The following is a 20,598-nucleotide window of genomic DNA, read 5'->3' as shown; positions in this document are numbered from 1 at the left end:
TGTTGTTGTTTTAAATGTTTGACCGGTTTGACCAGTTTAAGATAACCTGCCACAATGTATCAGTGCATAAATTATGCAAAATATAAATTATTTATTTTATAAGTGGTTTACGATGTAAACAATGTATGATATAAACAATGCAGATTTAACATCTTCAACGCTTTTTTGTTTTGAGTGTGTAGGATATATTGAATTTCTTTTTTCTTGGTTTCTGCTTTAATAAACAATTCAAGTTGGGACCACTTAAATAATGAACGGGATAAATTAAAAAAATGATAACAAGATATCAACTCAACTTTAAAATTTTCAAACGAAAAAAAATGTATTTGAAAAATTTTGGTCCAAACCAGTGAACATTAGATCTTTTGACCTATACCAAGTTTGAGTTGTTATTACAGTGATACTCCTCCCCAACGACCTCCCTATTTTCGACTCTCTCTCATTCCCGACCGTTTTGTTTCTGACGGACTGTTTTCACATCGAGCATCACTCCCGATCTAGGACAACAACCTTAAAAAACACAAAAAATTAACATTAACACGTAAAATTTACGACTTTGTAAAACTTTTGAAGTGTGGATTCAAGATCCCAACAACTAATGTCATTGAAGGTAATAATTTTTTGGTTTTTATGTTTGTTTTCATTCTTTTTTCACCTTTATTTTTAAATTTAATTGGAAAATGTATATTTTTCTTTAAACCACGTTTCAACTTCCTAAGAAAAAAATGTTGAATATGTAAACGATAATTTTCAGATGATGTAGCGTGTAGATGTAGATGAAAAAAGAAAAAGAACCCTGCAAATGAAGTTAAGCTCCTCAATGGCATGACATTAGAAGAGTTTGCTGCAGTAGATGGCAAAGTCCCAACCTGTGCTAAAACAGAGGAAGATAACTTGGATATTCAGTCACAACCTGAAGAAGATCCACAAAAAGATCGCACTGATGAAATAATTGAACCAGTGATTTCTTTTGCTGCTGCTGCTAAAAGTACTCAGCAATTGATTCATTTTGCTCTGACTCATGGATTTCAAGGCATTTCAGAACTTTTGGAAAATTTTCATGGTCAAATTCAAACAGAACATTTTAAAAAGAAGTCAACAGTTGTTCAACCTCCACTTACTTCATTTTTTTCAAAAATTAAATAAATTTTTGAGTTTAACCATACAACATAGTTTTTCCTTCCAAACTATATATTGTATGAATATAATGCAATGCTGTGTACATTTACTAATAAAAGAATAATGTATACATCGTGTGTACCATTTTTTATTTGGTTGTAAATATGCTTTCTCCCCATTGAAGACCCCTCCCTTTTAAGACCTGATTTTCAAGACAATTTCAAAGTTGTTAATAGGGAGTACCACTGTAATATTTTCAAAAAGCAGAACCGAGTTTTTATTTTGTTACTCCAAATTGACAAAAATTTAAATGAAAATAAGAAAAAACATTAAACTCTTGATACTATGATAACTTTCTTATACACTTACTGTAACCATCTAGGCTGGGTTATTTTCATGTAAAATAACAAATGCAGCAGATGTCAAACTTATGACAAATTATTTATTGCTTATTATTTATTGTAATATTTTGGTTAAAGATTTTTTCATTTATTCATTAACATTTACTATCGAATTCATATCTATAGAAATTTATTTTTCCACTTAGGAACTTGTGTACAAACAAATTTTAACAAACGAATTTTGTTTTGTTACCTAATAAAAGAACTTTATTGTATCTATCGTGTTGGTTGCATGCATTGAACCAAAGTTGTAAATCCGTACAAGATTTCAACATTGGGGTCCAAGATTTGTCTAGTAATTTTAGTTTTGTGTTTTTCTCTCATGTGAGTCTTTATAGCGCCAGTTTGTACATGCATCGTGAGTCTTTTCGATAATTTCGTCGTCGTCATACCAATATATTCAGAATTATGGTGCCTACACTCACCAGTATTACATTCGAAAAAATATATTGGATAGGCTATGATCCATTATCGATTCTGGTTTATGCGTAAAATAAACAAAAATTCTGGTTTTGAACTAAAGAAACTTGAAAATGATTTACGATCGACTGTTAGAAAAATCGAAAAGTTGAATTGGAAGTTAACTAACGCCTAGAAAAATCAAAAAGTTGAATTGGAAGTTAACTAACGCCAAATATGCTATTAATATATATATATATATATATAAATTATATATATATAAATTATATATATATAAATTATATATATATATCGCATCACATTCACCTTCACACTTAATATAGCACCTCATATCAATTACATCATCTCAAAAGGCTTTCAAATATGCAGCTCATTCCTGGTCTAGTTTTGCTACACAACAACTTCAGCAACTACAATCTCTCATCAAAAAACTAATCCGCTTCAACTATCTGCCTGCATCATATCCTCATATCATATATCATGTCGGGTTTAAACGGATGTTCAGTTTTTTTTACGTTTTCTTATTAAAACTCTCGTTGGTTTTATATACAATCGATTTACAACGATGAATAAAATAAAAAATATTTTGTTAATTTATAAATTATATGTCATGTTTTTGAAACTCAAAATAATCCAGTCGATATTTTTAAATATTCAAACAAATATAATTACTGATGTCTTTTTATTTTCATTCTTCGGTTTTGGAACCAAACTTTCACCTAAAATATTGATAGTTTTTTACTTTTAATGATGCTTAAATAGATTATTTGAATAAAAATACAATAATAAAATATGAATAAAAAAATATAAAAATGTTAAACATTTGAACGCTAAACTCGAGCCTGTTTTAGTTGAATCGTATCGTTGACAATGAACCAATAGAATAATTTAACCAGCAATTTCCATTAACAAGTTTTTGGATTTGTGGCGTGAATTACATTCAACCAGAGATGCACCGAACAGTAAATTCGGCCGAAAATGGCTTATTGTTGAAAAATGGCAGCAAGAGTGAAATAAAACATCAAATTTCTTAAAATTAAGTACGCCATCAGTAAAAAACAAAAAGTTCAAAAATAGTTGAAAAGTTGAAAAAGGAAACTAGGGGTTCCATCAAACGTAGAATTGCTCTTCCAGAATAGAAGTCAAGAAGTCTTAATCTCATTTGTGGAGAAGATAGATTTGATCAACAGAATTTGAAGTTTTCTAGATGTCACAACAAAATAATCAGTTTCTAATGATGCAATGGCGTAAAAATAGCCGCATTGTGCTGAAACACCGTTAAGCTGAAAAAAAGAATTCGGCCAGAGGCCGAATAGTTGGCCCTCTATTTTGTCGAAGCCAAATCCGAATACCAATAACTTTGAACAACTTTGTTGAAACTTTCCGCAACTTTGAACAAACTTTTATATTTTGAAATGAAAAACAATTTATTGAAAAAAAATGGACAATTGGTGTTTATTCAACAACCATTTATTGAGATCTCTTATTCAAATTCTGTTATTTCAAATTTTCCGTTAATAACAATAAACAAATCGTTTTGGAATCCCAAAAATGTGATGATTTAAGCGAAAATTACAATATCTGTCTATTGACATATGTAGGTTATTTTGCCAAAAACGTGATGAGAGATAAGTTAATTAAAGAAAGATCAGAGCAAAGTTGAGAAATGATTAGATTACATAAATCTAAATAATTAATTTTGACCTAAGCTTCATTTAAACAAAATCAATCGTCTTTTTAAAATGTCAGCAATAAAAACAAATCACATTAATTTTGAAGCGGAGCGGCAAAAGTGAATTTATGTAAATAAATGCAGCAAATAAAAGTGTTAGGTACCTATAGAACAAACGCACTAGTAAAAATAAACAAAATCATAAATCAAATCAAATTATAACAGAAACGAATTGATGCAAACGAACTTGTTTCTCTGTTAAATTCAATGAAATAGCGATTTCATATCTACGCAGACGAGTCAGATAGCTGTTAGAGAGGAAGTCTTTCTCGAGCTCATCAATCTGCGACTTCGTAAACGCTGTTCTCTCTTTCTTCTGCTTCATTTTATCTTACAAAATTTGTAAACAAAATTTTGAATATATTATGTTAGTTTTATTGAATTTTTGAAAAAAGATTGATCAGAATATTTTAATGATTTTTATTTCTTTAAAAAATCAGAGTTAGTTTTACTGTGTGGATCAGTTGGGTTATAGACTGATGTTATAAGTAAGTTCAAGTGAATCAAACAAAAATAATTTAGATACAATACAAACAAAAGTTTAAAAAAAACGTTTAAAAAGTTCTATGCCAAAAATTGACATCATTCAGAAAATTTAAATTTATTCTCCAAAAAACAACTAAACGTCAAATCAAAACCAAACTTTTTTGATTTTTTGATGATTAAACATAGTTTGGTTAATCATCTAATAGTAGCATGAGTAGGTACGAAATTTTAACTGAAGTTTCATCAAAAAATTATTTAAATAAATCATTAAGAAAAAAGGCAACATGTAAAAATTGTTTGAAAGAAATTTATTATACCTGAATCTGAATCAGAAATGTAAACATTGTTTGAATCTTCCTCCCACATTTCAACTTTCTTGATTACATTAAAGATTCACATGGAGGTTTGCGAAAAATAACCTGAAGCGGAGCATACGCACAACTTTTATTTACATTTAATCATATCATCCAGATACTATATATATATATACACATACATATATATACTATACATAAATATATCCTATATATTATAGACAATGCATACCACACATCTTTACGGTGTGTCTGGTTCGTGCGTAATTTGATACAAGAGGATCTGGATATGAAATTAAGTTACGCTGTGTATTTTTTAGTTTACACCATTTTCCAACATTTTTATTTAAAAAAATATTTTATTTATTTCTTCGTTATTTTTGTTAAAAAATTATAATATTACTCTTATCATTCTTTAATTTTTGTTTAAATTTTATTATTTAAATTGTCAGCTCTTCCTGGCTAACGAGGTACGAAGAGATAGATAACATTTTGTCAATAGAGATCATTTGCAAATTAAATTTTTTTTTCTTTATTACGCATTTCTTTCAAACAAGAAAATGCTTACGTTTATTCTAAACTTATAATTAAACATTTTTGTGACACAAAGGCTCTACGTACATGGCGTATGATAGTCTTTAAGTTTCGTACCAACGGTACTTGAACCATGCCATGGGCCATCGCCTAATAACAACGCAAGACATGGCACTTTTACCGACTAAGCTAACTCGAAGACCATAAATTTTAAATTTAGCAAAGGTTCGCCGAGTTTGCCCGAATAATAAGATTTGTTCATTTCTCTCAGTTGATATATTTGAAAAAAGTTCATTCATATAAAATTATGTCGCCTGTCATTTATTTTGTTTATTGCAAAACATATTAAATTTCAATTTCATAACTTTAGTTCATTTTTGGGGTCAAATTTTGAAAACAAATTGTTCTAGTACAATTAAGACCCAAGAATGAATTGTATAGAAGCAATCCATTAATATGATCTTCAATCATTAGCGACTAAACTTGCGGAAATTATGGTTTCGATCTGTAAAGAAACGTTTGAGAAAGCGAAGTTCTTATGTGAAAATGTGGAATTGATATGAAATTACGTCTAAAGAGACACCGAAAAGAGTTTGGAAAACTGGCTAGTTATGCTGGCCTTTCAGCGGAAGATGAACTTTCATGTGTTTTGAAGCAATCGAATGCAGCAAGAAATAAGTAGGCGATTTACAAGACTACGTGATTTCAACTCCAAATTTAGATTTGTATTGGACGTGGATAATTATTTGAAAAAGAAACAAAATAATGGTGCTGTTCAAAAACGTTGTATAATTCTAGGTATGTTTAATAATACAGATTTTGATGGAGCAGAACTGTTTGTAAAAATATGTGACTGTAAAATAATACTCACTAATAGGATAGAAATGGAACCTAAAACGACGATAGTGCTTCTTGCCTTCGTTATCTCTTATGGGAGAAGACGTTTTTCCAAATCTCAGGGGCACTTCAAACACTTCTATATCTACAACTCGCAATCTATATCAATTGCGAGTTGTGAACGACCTTTCAGCAAATTATAACTGATTTCTATATATATAAGTCAACGATGGGACAAGATCGCCTAAGTGACATTGCATTTCTAAGCGTAGAAAAAGAAAATTTGAAGTTATTGATTTTAATGAAATAATTAATTGATGTGTTTGCATTTTTAGGGACAAGAAAAATATATGCATATTAAAATAATACACAATTTCGAATATAAAAAAAAACATTTTTATATCTAAATATATATGGATTTCTTGGCATTTCAAAAACGATTTTTGTTTAATAAATTTCAAAAAATATTGCTATAGAAATAGAAATAAATGTCTCTTTCTGTTGCATAACCCTTCACTTATTCATTTTTTGTGTTTATACAAAAAAATTCATTTTACGTGGGGGAGGTGGCGCAAGACAAGAGTTGTGCACCGGGCGCCAGTTTTGCTCGCTACGCCACTGCATAAACATCACAAACATCTAATTATAAGTACAACTTTCTTATCGTCAGAGAAAACTGCTTCACGACATTCAAACCCGAGTTAAAACATTAACTTGATGCATTTACATTCTCAGTAGATAATATATTACAAAACTAAATTGGTGTTTATAACTCGGGCTTTTGATGAAGTCCCATGGAGGGACGAAACGCGTCTAATATAGAATAAATAACATACCATTGGCTCCTACATCAATCTCTTTCTCTCTCTCTCTCTCTCTTTCTCTCTCTATATATATATATATAATTAGGGTTAAGACTCTCGTACATACACTTAATAAAAAGTATCTTTGCTTTTTCAGCTTTGATTGTCATTTCGTATCGTATTAAATACAGTACGAAATATTGAAAAACTGAACCAGAAACTAATCAAAGCTGAAATTGCAGCAAAGTTTCTTTATAACATACAGAAACCATATACTGAGAAAATTGAAGGAAACTTGTAAAAAATGGATTTTTCAGTTCGTTAACTTTAACATTATTTGTGCGTATATTAGTGAGTGACGTCAATGTTGCTCTTCCTCTCAAAATGTTTTATGATGCAATTATGCAATTGAACAGTGCCATATACTTATAATACTTGTAACTACTACTAGCAGAGGAGTTCTTATAACAAATGTCATATTTTTGTACTTCTTTTTAAACTATTATTTTTTATAATCATAATTCTTACTTTCCATGTTTCATTCCCCGCGTTCGACGGAGTTTGATTTACAGAATAAAAAAAAACTTAGTACTGCAGAATTTAAAATAATAATGTTCATAATTTTATGACTACATTTAATTGGTTCAACTTTAGCAGTGTATTTTTTAAATACTTTAAAAAGGTTTGGGGCATTCTAAAATTGGGTAACGTCGGTGGCTACTTTCAATCCGTTTGACAGTTCACACACGTCGAACCTTTTAAAAAAGTTTTTAGACAATTTTACGTTAATTAATTTATCGTCATTATTTCATCTAATAATATAATAAGATGACATCAACTAATCAGAAGGAAACACAAAAAGTGATCGTGTACCCATCCAGGAGAATAACTAACGAGGACGATCAACAACACCAACATCTTAGTAACTTTTTTGACAGTAAAACTTCTGCTGTAGGTGAATTGAATAATTATAATTAATAATAATAATATTTTATAATAAGATAAATAGACTTTGTTATTGTTTACTCTTTTTTTTATTTTATTTCCAGTTTTTCAATACAATTTTTCAATGGTTCAGTTAGTGTTAGACTAACACTAACTGAACCATTGAAAAATTCTATTGAAAATTCTTATGACAAATGTGAAATGTTGATAATAAGAATATGTTGATATGCTGCAGCTAGTTATGTGGCTGATTGTAGTACATTGCTCCTAAACATAAGAACAGTAAACAACTATTCTTTATCCTTTGATGTAACCATTACTACTGGACTTCAACTGTTACAGTTAATTAAAATAACTACTATATGCCAAATTTCTTTTCTATTTTTTTTGTACAATCTATTGGCTCAATATCATTGTTTATTCCACTCTTTAATTTCACATTTGTTATAGATTTATATATATCCTATCTTTAAACTCCAACTTCCTAGTATTTAAACTTTTCATCTGATTTTCATGCACTGCAAAATGTTGTCTTCTGACTATGTCATTCATTTATTTTATGATTAGTTGTTACATAAATAAGTTTTTGGGAAAGTTTTTTTATGATACTTTAAGCCAGATAATGTTAACTAATAATAAGTTTTTGGTAAAGTTTTCATGATACTTTAAGCCAGGTAATGTTAAATAATGTTAAATACCACATTGTTAATGATAATATTTGATTACTTTGTTAATCAAGAGTGGTGAAAGAAATAAACTAATACCTGAGTCACCTTTTTGGATTTTTGTGTACATTTATTTAAAAAAATATATAATAAATTAAAGCCTTTGTGTAAATTAGTCATTGAATAATATGTTAACTTCAAGAAACTTTTAACACATTACTTATAAAACTTTGGAAGTATTAAAATTACCATATTTTTTATAAAATGCTTGTTAGTTTAAGAAAGTTGAAAGATTAATATGTTAACTTCAAGAAACTTTTAACACATTACTTATAAAACTTTGAAAGTATTAAAATTACCATATTTTTTATAAAATGCTTGTTAGTTTAAGAAAGTTGAAAGATTTTATGACTTAAAATAATTTTTTGTAATAATTCGAGAAAAAAATTTTATTTGTAGTGCTTAAAAACTAAAGAGTGTATGAGAATTATTCATGTTGATAATTATGTATGTCGTGTAACTTTTGTTGTTAAAGTTGATCCTAATTTCCTCGTGAAGGCTAATATATTTTCATCTGTTGGTTTTACACAGAATGCTTGTCCAAACACTTTTTCATCCTCACATTCAAATGAAAACAAATGGTCAAAAGGTATATGTTTTCAAAATGTTCAATGCTAAGAGGAGAATTATTATACCAATTATTTTTTTTTAATTTATACAAAAAAGGCAGCAACTCTCCTTTATATGATGAGAAAGAAGGTTTGAAAGAGCAATTAGATAACCAGTTGAAAGTTTGTTATATCAGGATTTTTAAATTATAAGATAATTTATGCAACATGAAAGCATCATTTTTTGTATTATTAATTTCATTCTTTTTCAATCTAACCAATCATTTGTATTGCATTGTAGATAACACTATTGTCAGTTTAAAAGCTATGTTATATTATATTAATACAAATGATCCTCATAAATTATTTCACCTATTTTGTTACAATCTAGCAATTAATTAATCTGCAATTAGTATGGTGAATGTGTAATGTATAGAAATAAGTGAAGTTTCAGCCACTGATTAATATTTTTAATAACATGCGATAAATAGATAAATGCTGACCTGAAGAAGTTGTTGGTTGCTTCAATTGGTGATGATCTTCATAACAAAGTAGAGGCTCTAGTCAGGTATTGGTATCAGTTTCATGTTAATTTTTTAAGGAATAATATTATCTGTTTTTAAGTCATTTTTCAAACTTGAAATTATTGAGGTAATTGAATGGTTGTTCAAATTTACAAACACAAGTTGAATTCTTATTACATAATTCTGAATTTTAGCTAACACTTATTTAACTGATAAACAACACAAAACAAATGTTAGATGATACTCAATTTAAATTAAAGTAAATTAAAATAACTTCTAACTAATAACAATGTAATAAAACTTAGCAAACATAAAACAAACTCAACCATATAGAAAGGTTCGTTTACATTTTGTCACTTGCTATAGTTATCAAAAGCACTTCATAAGTTTCAGAAATTATAAAAAATTTTAAAAGTCTATGAGGATCTGTTTCCTGTCTGTTCAATAAAATTGTCAGACTTCATTAAAAAATAAATTAATATAACTATTAAAACGTATCATTCAATTTATTAACCAATATTATGATTGATCAACTCACCTATTTTTAAAATGTGGAAATTAACAAGAATAAAAGACTGTCTTTTAAGAAACTGATAACGATGTTGAAAAGTATTGGAATGGCTGTTTATGGGTCATTTGTAAATAACTGAATTAATTAATATTGATAATGTTTTAGATTCTTTTTCAGTTTCAGTTTGTAGTTAGTTTTGCAAAGCCAATTTGAGTTTCAGTTTTATCTTCTTTTCAGTTTCTATTACAATTTAAGTTTCAATTTTATTTCAAGTATCAGTTTTATTTTAAGTTTTAGTTTTGAAGAACACTCGATTTTGTAAAGAAATTAGAACAAAACAATTGTTGTTGTTCAAAGTTTGATGGCATTTATATTCCCAAGGTGATGCAATTTTTTGCCAATTCGAATATCTTAAAAATGGATGGATATTAACAAAAACAAAATAGCTTTCTGTTTTTAGAGAAAATTAAACATTAATTAACAAAACAATTGAAATTAGTAAACAGTTTTATGAGATTTGAAAAACAAAATGTTAAATATTCACACAAACAGTAAATTATGTTCTAAAAAAACGTTTCCCAAGGTTGTTGCTCATTTTATTTTGTCGACCTTCTGTCAAAATAAATACGCTTGAAAATAATCGTTAAACAAAAGCCTGCGACCATAGCAAAACTAATATGTTAGAAGCTATACTAGAAAGAAGTGGCAAATCTGTCTTTTTAATCCATTTTAATCCATGCAACTATTGAGTCTTTATTTTTTGGCAATAATTAGCTGTTAATTTTAGATATATATCTGTCCATTTCCATTTCTTCTACATCACAATAGTTGTTGAAAAAATTAAATGCCTTGATGGATTTGGCATTGGAAAAGTGAGAGAAATTTTGAATGAGATTTATAACAGCGGCGAAATTCTGAAGATCTATCCAAATCAATATTTATTGCATTGCCTAAAAAACCTAACGCAACGGAATGTGAACTACATCGAACAATCAGTTTGAGAAGTCATCTTAAAATTTTCTCTTGAGATTTTTGATAATGAGAGCACGAAGAAAAAATAAGATCGGAAATTTCAAATGCCCATGTGGTTTTGTCGAATATTGTGGCACAAGAAACGCTATCTTTATGCTACGAATGATCAGTGAACAAGCGATTGAAATGAAGAAAGACTTGTTTATATGTTTTGTCGATTACTCCAAACACGTGGAGCTTATGGAAATATTAGAAAATTTCGACATTGATGGAAAAGACACCAGAGTTTTCAAAAACTTCTATTGGGATCGAAGAGCAGAAACGAAAGTTGGTAATAAAATAACTAGTCTTGTCGAAATAAAGAAAGGTGTTAGGCAAGGCTGTGTATTCTCTCCAGACTCGTACGTCTCTAAAGTGAGATCATCATGAGAAAGATAGAAGATCTACCGAGAATATCTATTTGAGGCGTGAATATAAACAAAGATATGCTGATGATACAGCTCATATAGCAGATTCAATAGAAAAATTGAAAACTATTGTTTCTAAATTGATTTTGAAAGTAAAAAAAAAACGCTTCCAAATTAACATCAACAAAACAGAGTGCATGGTTATCGGTAAAACCAAAACCGCCCCGATCTGCTCCATAATTATTAATGGTAAACAAGTAAAACAAGTCTACAGCTTCAATTATCTCGGAAGTCTGATTACTTCAGGTTGTAAATATGATATGGATATCAAAAGAAGGATAGCTATGACGAAAGACGTATATTTTGAAATGAAAAACATCCTCAACACCAATTAAATCAGAATATGGACAAAATTAAAACTGTTAAGTTGTTACATATTTCCTGTGCTAACTTACGGCTCTGCTTCCTGGACAATTTCTAAAGAAATGGAAAAAAAGATTAACGCTGCTGAGATGTGGTTTTTGTGAAGAATTATGAAAATTAGTTGGGCCTCTCATACTTCAAATGAAGATGTATTAAAATAGTTTGGTTATGAAAATAGAAAATTACTGCAGATAATCCGACGGGACAGTTAAAGTTTTTTGGTCACATCATGCGGAAAGAAAGAATAGAAAGTCTAACAACTACTGGAAAGATTGCAGGGGAAATAGATCGTGGTCAACAACGAGTAGCATTCGTGAAGTCTTAGTGTCACTTGTTGAATATCACCATATCTCATTTACTACAAAGTGTTAATGATCGGGTTTTGTGGAGGTCGATGGTCGCCAATGTCCTGAAAGGATAGGGCACCAGAAAGAAAGATCTACAAACAGCACCTATTGCTTCACCAGTATGCGGGTGATTTATAAAGGTAAGGTGTACCATAGCATGATCAGCTTTTGCTTTTAATAACAAGAAAAAGACACTGCCATATGCGATTCCTTGAGTCCTTTCTTAGACCACAAACCAACAGACAATGTAACAATATTAATAGATGCAATCGCAAACTTTATTGTTTCACGTGTCTCGTTCATTAATTGATCCATCATTGATTCAACTTTACTTCTTACTGTATTACATCAAAGTTATTAAAATTATTTAATTTATAATAAATTTTTGTACTTACCTGGTAGTTTAAACTGTGGATCCAAGGCGTTGACAAATTGTTAAAACGCTGGGCAGTCAATTAAGGAAAGCGGCAAACTTGTTTCTGCAAACAGATCAACAACAGCAGCAAGTTTATCCTTATAAACTTTTGAGTTTTCATTATATGTATTAATTTTTTTAACAAAAGCAGCAATTTTAGATTTTGCTTTTTGATTTGAATAACTGGCATCATTGCAAATTTTATTTGAATTTGACAATCTAGTTTTGGCTTTTTCTCTTTTTTTGAGTTTTGAAAACATCAGTATGATAACTTTCTAAATGACTCTTCCAATTTGTTGCATTTTTCCCTTTCATACATTAGGGACATTTCGTCTTCGCCCATGTTTTTTCTCCTAATAATAATAATAATAATACTCATACCACGCCCTCGAGCTTGAAGTGTTTTGTAAACTTGATGTGCTCTGTGAAATTTCGCACAAACAAGTAATTCAAAGTATTTATTTAAAGTAAAACTAGAAGCCCAAAAGGCTCGTATTGCCACCTGACTAACGGAAAAAATATAATAAAAAATAAATTGTTTATGTGATAAATTATTGACTGCTTTCTTACCAATAAAAATATATATGTCTATCACTCGGAAAATTAATTAAAATCAAACAGCTGTCAAATGGGAAAAAAACAAGAAAAAACAAAAACGATCAAATTGCATCAGTTTTTATAAGTTTGTAGATGTCAGATTTGAACTTCGAGTACTTCTATCTGTTAGTGGGTCATACTGAAAATACTCCCATATACAATTCTCCTGTTAGCGACCTGAAGAATCTTTCTGCATTGTTTTCTTATACTAATATTAAGCCTTAATTCTAAATATTATATTTATTTACTTATTGTTATACTGTAATTTAGCATCTTTTTTTAAGTTTTAAGTTTTAGTTTCAGTTTCAATTAACTTTTTTCATTTCTTTTTTAGAAAAGATTTTTTCAGTTAACTGATATTTCAATTTCAGTTAGTTAACTCCAACAATATTAGAATTAATTACAAACTTTTTTAATGGTTCATTTTTCAACTTGTGATTCCTCAGGACGAAAGTACAATTGACATCAGAAGTAAATGCATACACAAACAAGCTACTTGAAGATTATGAAAGCATCGACAAACTTTCCATACTAGTCGACATGTGGTATTCAAAATTTCAAGCTTCCAGGTTTAAATATCTCAAAATATATTTTATTCCTTTACTTCATTCATTATGTTTCCTTCTTCGTAGACTTCTTATAAACCAGTTAACATCAGATAGAGATACTCTTTTGAACTTGTACTTGCAATCTAAGAATGCCATACAATACACAATTGACGAAAGACAGTATCTTTATAAAGTTTTGTCCGACACAAACAAGTTAGTCTGTCAATTATTTCATCTCTAAATTATAAATTTAATACCAATTGAGATGTGAATGAATGAAAACATTCAACGTGCAGAAATAAGTGCATAATAGTGAAATAAGTTTTGTAATCAACTGTGCAGGATGCTTTTAGATTTATTAAAAATGAGAAACGATGACACGAACGCAATGAGCACATTGGAGCTGGTGGAGTACAATAAAGTTCTAGTGGAAAAATTAAACCCTAACCAACCTGACACCTCATCGACAACTGAATCTACAAAGTATACTTGTGCCGAGCGGTTAGCAAATGAGGTAATTTAAATTTCAGTTTTTTGCGTTTCATCTGATTGTTCTTTAAGTTTAATTTTATCTCACCTAACCAGGTGATTGACGGGAAAATAAGCATTATGTCTCAGGAGAATCATAGACCGTTACCAAGGTTTCATCCAAAAACAAAGTATTATGGCGTAACCTTCAATTGCTGCAAAAATTGTAAAGGAAATGTTCTAATAGTATAACAGTCGGTTTAATTTCATTCATCCATCTTGTGCTTGTCTCATCATTTTGTATGTTAAATGTCATTTACCTTAATATTTCCACTACATATAAATCTTTCCGTTCATATGCCTTTCTCTAAACGGATGAATTTTGATTAATTTGTTTGTATTTATGTTACATTCTGTTTGGTAGCTAAAAATTCAAATTTTGGTTAATTTATTTATCTATCAAATAAATTATATCGTTATTTATTTGGTGCTATAAATAATTCCTTCTGTTGAAGTATCACCCGCTTTAACTTTTGCTATGTGGCAACGGAGGTTAAAATAATTTTTTATAGTAGAGATTTTTTAGTTTTTCATAAAACGATGAGTGATACAGACAAAATTCAAAACCAGACACGGCATGATTTAGCATAATTAAATCAGATTAGAACAAGTAGGTGAATATCTGTGAATGAATATTAGAGGTACAAACGTCAAGTTGAAATAAAATTTTAATTGAAATTGTTGGTCTTGCGGTTTGTTACACTTTGCATAAATTCAACTAACTCTAATCAAAATAGAAAAGCAGATGAGAATGTAATTACGCAAAACTAAACCTGGCAGAGAGAGCTGAAATTGCCAACTGTTTTCCACTTAAAGTTTATGCATTTAATTCATGTCATGTCTTCTAGGTAGTAAATTAAAAAAGCAGAATACAAAGCAAGTGTCATTCCAAACTCAAATATTTGAGTCAAACTTTATTGCAGCACCATTGTTAATTTTGGCCGGTATTTTTTTGAGAACTGCACGGATCCACCACACGTCAAAAGTGAGTTTATTGTATTGTAAAAAAATGTATTCTGCATAAAATCTATGCTGAAAAATATGGTTGGCATGAAGCGAAAATGCATTAACTAATATTGTACTGCCAATTAAATTTTTGTTATAACAACAGGTTAGGAGCTGTAACAATATAAATACATTTGTTTTTATCACATTGGTTGAAAAAATTTCTTGACCGTATTTACTAATTAGAATGAATATTTCTAATAATAGAAGCATATAACAGAATTAACAAAAATAGTTGAATTAGACAAAGGATTTTAAAGCAAGATATACAACAGCAGCGGCCACAAGTCCTGTTCCATAAATTAGACCCGTCGTCATTAAAGCATTTTTTTTTATTTTCCATTCCAAATCGTCTTCCATCCTTTGCAGAAGATTGGTTATCTCTGACCCAACGTATACTACCTTTTCCTGGCTTTCATCATATTTATCGTTGGAGGCTGCAATCATTTTTTTGACCAAATTTTTATCTTTTTCAAGCATATGTTCTTTGTTTTTGATAGCTGTAAGGACATCCAGATTTTCCACCTAGAAAAATTGATATAAAATGAAATGCAAGCATGCAAATAAAATATAGCATAAAAAACTAAACCTTGTTAACGTTATCAAACTTTTCTGACTCGGATGCCAACAACAAAGGTAACTTCAGTTTTTCTGGTGCTTTTCCTTCTAATATTAAGGTTTGTAGGTCTGATAGAAATGAAATGGTTTGTCCATATTGCGCCTGAGCCACCTGTGACAAATTTTTAACGATATCCTTCAACTCTAAATTTTTGTCTGACCCCTCTTGAACCAGATCTTTCAGTTCTCTCATTTTCATGTGGTTGTTAATTGATGTTCCCACTATTCCTATAGCAGCACCAATCACTGAGCCAATGATTGACCAATATTTCGTTTTTTCAGCCTGAGCTCTTTCTTTTTCGTGGCTTTCTCGAAGAGCAGAAGAGAGTGCAGCAAAATGGTCATGCTCTGCCTGTTCCCAGTGTCGCAGATCTTGCATTAATTTTTTTTCATTTCTCAGGACATCATGTTCCTCAGTTAATAAGATCAGGTAACGTTCATCTCCTCTCTGCAGTTTATCTAATCTGACATGGATGTCTTTAAGACGGTTCTGAATTTCTGTCATTTTTGTCTGACAATTTCTTCTTTCATTTTGTACATTTTGAAATATTTGTTCTGCCTAATTTAAAAAAAAAACTTGTAAAGTAACGAATTAAAAAGTGAAGTAACACATCAGATCGCCAAGTTCGAAACTTGTGAATTAATGCCAAAAATCTCTATTATAAGTAACATAGCACTTATTCAACTAAACGCACTCCCGTGAATAACCTGCATTCTGCTTGTAAATGTTTTTGAGAATTAATTAACAATAATTCTACTAAAGATGTATGCATAAATAACTTTCACAGGTACAGATGAAAGTCATGTAGCTACTTGCCCAAAGATCTTTGAGAATGCATATCAAAGATGCATATATCAAGCATGGACGTTTTCAAGTACTATTTCTGAAGTGCAAGTACTAAGGTCTCAAGTACCAGTACTGAAAATTAAGTTTTTCCAAGTACAAGTGCCTACACCTCAGGTACAAATACTATAGTTCAAGTACGCGTACAAACGCTCCTATATCAAATGTACTTATATTTCAAGTACTTTTATCTCAAACACAAATCCGGCCAGAACAGAACCGTTGTCGCAGGCAGATTTGTGCGCAGTGCATCTTGTTCAAAACTTGTGACTATGGCTTCATTAGCTTGCCTATAGTTTGTCTCAAACCCATCATAAAACCTCGTTACATTACGAATGAATTAACTTAAATTTTAAAAAAATTGAATACCCCTTAATCTTTTTTGCGTATATAATAAAAACATGTAGAACTACATATGCATGCAACAAACTTGTTAACAGATTTTGAAAAACAAACTTCTCAATCTTTGCGCTTGGTGTTAATGTTTGGTATTAATTAATTTAAAAATAATCAAGAGAGCCATAACAATTAAAATCATGCAAATCATTTTGCATATATACAATACGTTCATTGATTAACATACATGTCAACAAATAAATGTATTTGACTCAATTTTCGCCTGGCAGAATTTGGAAAAATAGCCGAATTCTCCAATTAAATTATTATTAGTCTCTTTAAAAATAGTAACTACAATGCTGTAGATTTTTGTAAAGTACTTGCAAGTACAAATACATTGTAAAATAACAAGTGCAAGTACTTAGGTGTCAAGTATACATGTACTTAAAATTGGTACTAGAACAGTACTCAAGTACAAGTGCTAAATGCAAGTATGCTATCAAGTAAGTATGTATCAAGTAAGTTGAGTATGAGTATGCAAATAAATCAATCAATCTTCGTTTTGTGTCCAGAGGCCCGGTTTCCCGAGGTAGGACGTTAAATAAATGCAAATAAATAATAAGAAAACAAAGTAATATGTGTTTAAGAGATGAACTGTTTTGAATTTTTGTTTTATATGGATTAAAATTAAAACCATCTTTCTTAACAAGAAAAGTGAACACATTTTGGAGGAAACAACTGTTTCTGATGTAACGTTTCAAGCTCATTTATTACTAGAAAGATGATGTCTTCGTTCATTTATAATGGAGTCAAAAACAATTTTTTGTATCAACATACATAGATTGCATTTTATCATTACGAATGATAAAAATTTTATTATTATCATTAACATAACCCATTAAGACTGTACTGTTAAAATAATTTTTTAAAAGTTTAACAAGCACTATTTTGCATATTAAATAATTAAAACATGCAGCATTTAATGGACAAGTCTGACAGACTTACATCAATAACTTTTTTCTGTGCTGTCTTCACTTCAGTCAACCCAACAAGATTTTCATACTTTTGCAGCAGTACATCAATCCTGTTATTAATTGCAGTATTGAAATAATGGCGTTGAATTTGCTGTGGTAACTTGTACAAGTTCTTTTTCATCAACATGATTTTGTACCAATCTGTGTTTCTTTTATACTTGAACAAAAAACAGTAAGCATTATTAACAATGTTACCATGACTACTTTTTGTACATTAAAAAAGTCCTGTAACTGCAAAGGTGGTTGTTTAAAAAGCAAAAATATGCATCACTTTTAAAGCATCATTATGGTCGGCTAGTGTAATAATTATTACTAATGTGTAAATTGAATGAATCCTGATTTACAAAATTAATTTGGAAAAAGAATGAAACAGATGGTTTAGCTAAGAACTTTTGGCTTAAGATAGATTCTGTAGCAAATAAGAAAAATTTGTTTTGCATAAAAAAAATCTTTATTGACCACATCATGTTTAATATTCTTAGAGTCAACTAACTGAGCATTCACATTTCTAAGTAGAAAAGATTACTTTCATATTTAAAAAACGTTTTTAATATTTTAATCAATTGTGTGCTGATGGCCCATATCCACACTTCTTTTCCTCCATCTTATTCAAATGTAGCTTTTCATAATCGATCTTCATGTTTATTATTGGGTGAAGTAATTCAATGTACTTTCAACTAAATCTTTCTAAATTTGATTATTATTTATTTAAATAACTTTAAAAATTATTATTTCCTTCATAATCCTACTCTTCTGATGATTTAATTTCATCTAGGATTGACTATTGTATTACCTACATCAGTGTGTCCCAACATGAAGCAATTTCATTCTCAAGTAGGCAGTGGGGCTTTATGACTAAGCTGAAAATAAAAAGAGTTGAAAAAACTGTATGTAATAATAATCATAAAATACATGTTGAATAGATAATTTATTAAAAAAATCCCAAAAAAGGTCAACTTTTTTAACAAAAGGTGAACATTAGGTTGCAAAAAAAGTTGAAAAGCCCAGCTCCACATCATTCAACTAAAACTTTTGACTCTGTAGCTCATTTATCTGCTGGTACACCTCTCATTCATATATATATCCTTAAATTCTCTTGAACTGGCTACCTAATAAATTAGTAGGTTAGCCAGTTTGAGAACAAAATAATAAATGTTTAGTTAGTATTAAATTAATGCACAAATTTTAATCAAACTTGTTTGGCATGCTTTTTTTATAAAAAAAACTTCATTTAACTGACTAAATGTCTAATATGCTTTTTCATAATTCCTGTTATGTTCTTACATTAAATTTGTTATTTCTGCTTTATTTTCTAGAACTCTCTACCATTTTCTGTTAAATACTTCTCCATTTATTACTTAATTTATTTATTTATTATGAGACGTTTAAGGTGGATCTTGAAATAACTTTAGTCTGAGTTCCTTTTAATCTTAAATGGGTGTAAGCAATTGTGATAGAATGTTAGATTGGTACCACATCGCTATTCTTTACAAAATGGCTTTTAAATTTGGGGAAGAGTCTAATAAGAATGATTATATCATTTTTTTAAAAGTGAACTAAAAATAAAAATGTAAAAAAAAAAGGTTTTGTAGATTTATTTAAAATTGATTTAATAAGTTTGATTGGGCAATGAAATATTTTAAAAAAATGTTTTGGATTGTTTAAAAATACCAACTATCTTGCTACAAATACTAACTTTAAAAAACTAACTAAACCCTAACTAACCTAATGCTAACCCAAATTATTTTATTGTTAAATTAAACATTTATTGAAAAGAGCCTCTTTGAACTTTGCAGAAATGTTGCTTAATTTAGTTTAGAAATAAAGTTATTTATTTAATATTCGAAAAAACAGAAAAATGAATGATTTGATTTTGAATGGGTGATAAAGATTTTAAAAAACAGAATGTAGAATGAGGAAACCAAACTAAGAGAAGCAGAATAGAAGGGCACTGAACATCTTAACAACTTTATCTGAAATTTTTTCTAGTTATAATTTAAAAAAGTAATAATTGACAGAGATTGAATAACAAAATATTAAAAAATCAAATTCACCAAAGTTTACGAGCAAGCACAACACAAATAAAACATACCCAAACAAAATTAAACGGAACCGAAATCAAAAACAATTCTCTTATCGTACAGGAAGATGGATAAGAAGGCAAGATGTATAAGATGGATTTCTGATAGCTTAATGGCACAAACACATGGCACGATAATGACCCTTTAACAGCACATATGCTAATTATTTTTAGCAGAAAATATGCTAGCAACACATATGCTAATGACCCGTTAGCGCAATATACCATACAATCTGCCTTTTTAACGCAAAGGCATATATTATTCTATACAATCCAATCCATCCAATGATTCCTATTGTCCGAAGACCGCCGAAATAATCGGCCTCGGCGGTCTTCGGTATAAGAATTATTGGATGGATTGTTCAGACGGTTTAAACGGCATCATATATATCTGTAAGATATATGAAATATATCGGCTTGCTTTTTTGCCAACATACGGATGGCAAAAAAGCAAGCCGAAAACCGGTTTTCTGGAAAAAACGATTATCGGACAGGGCAAATCTTCTTTCAGTAGTAAAGTGAATAAAAATCAAAGGATTTGTGAT

At 29.5% G+C, this 20,598-nt stretch overlaps 3 protein-coding genes across 3 annotated transcripts; 1 reads left to right on the top strand and 2 right to left on the bottom strand.

Moving 5' to 3' along the window:
* Positions 1-2,608: 2,608 nt before the first annotated feature.
* On the bottom strand, positions 2,609-3,997 carry HELRODRAFT_83255 (hypothetical protein; the record flags this gene model as incomplete). The annotated part of the gene is made up of 2 exons (XM_009023361.1): positions 2,609-2,659; positions 3,860-3,997. 2 exons carry the CDS (start codon positions 3,995-3,997, stop codon positions 2,609-2,611), a joined length of 189 nt encoding a protein of 62 aa, XP_009021609.1.
* A 3,477-nt stretch (positions 3,998-7,474) lies between these two features.
* On the top strand, positions 7,475-14,328 carry HELRODRAFT_176001 (hypothetical protein; the record flags this gene model as incomplete). The annotated part of the gene is made up of 9 exons (XM_009023360.1): positions 7,475-7,601; positions 8,983-9,047; positions 9,356-9,432; positions 9,722-9,725; positions 12,786-12,907; positions 13,507-13,629; positions 13,693-13,821; positions 13,951-14,122; positions 14,194-14,328. 9 exons carry the CDS (start codon positions 7,475-7,477, stop codon positions 14,326-14,328), a joined length of 954 nt encoding a protein of 317 aa, XP_009021608.1.
* Positions 14,329-15,405: 1,077 nt separating this feature from the next.
* On the bottom strand, positions 15,406-18,034 carry HELRODRAFT_143063 (hypothetical protein; the record flags this gene model as incomplete). Its single annotated transcript, XM_009023359.1, has 3 exons — positions 15,406-15,543; positions 15,731-16,318; positions 17,945-18,034. Coding segments are annotated over 3 exons (816 nt in total), but the record flags the coding sequence as incomplete, so codon positions are not given.
* Between the last annotated feature and the right edge of the window lie 2,564 nt (positions 18,035-20,598).

The sequence above is a fragment of the Helobdella robusta genome, assembly GCF_000326865.2.
Source record: "Helobdella robusta unplaced genomic scaffold HELROscaffold_36, whole genome shotgun sequence".
NCBI classification, from domain to species: domain Eukaryota; kingdom Metazoa; phylum Annelida; class Clitellata; order Rhynchobdellida; family Glossiphoniidae; genus Helobdella; species Helobdella robusta.
Note: the sequence above shows the minus strand (reverse complement) of the source record. Positions and strands in the feature narration are given on the sequence as shown.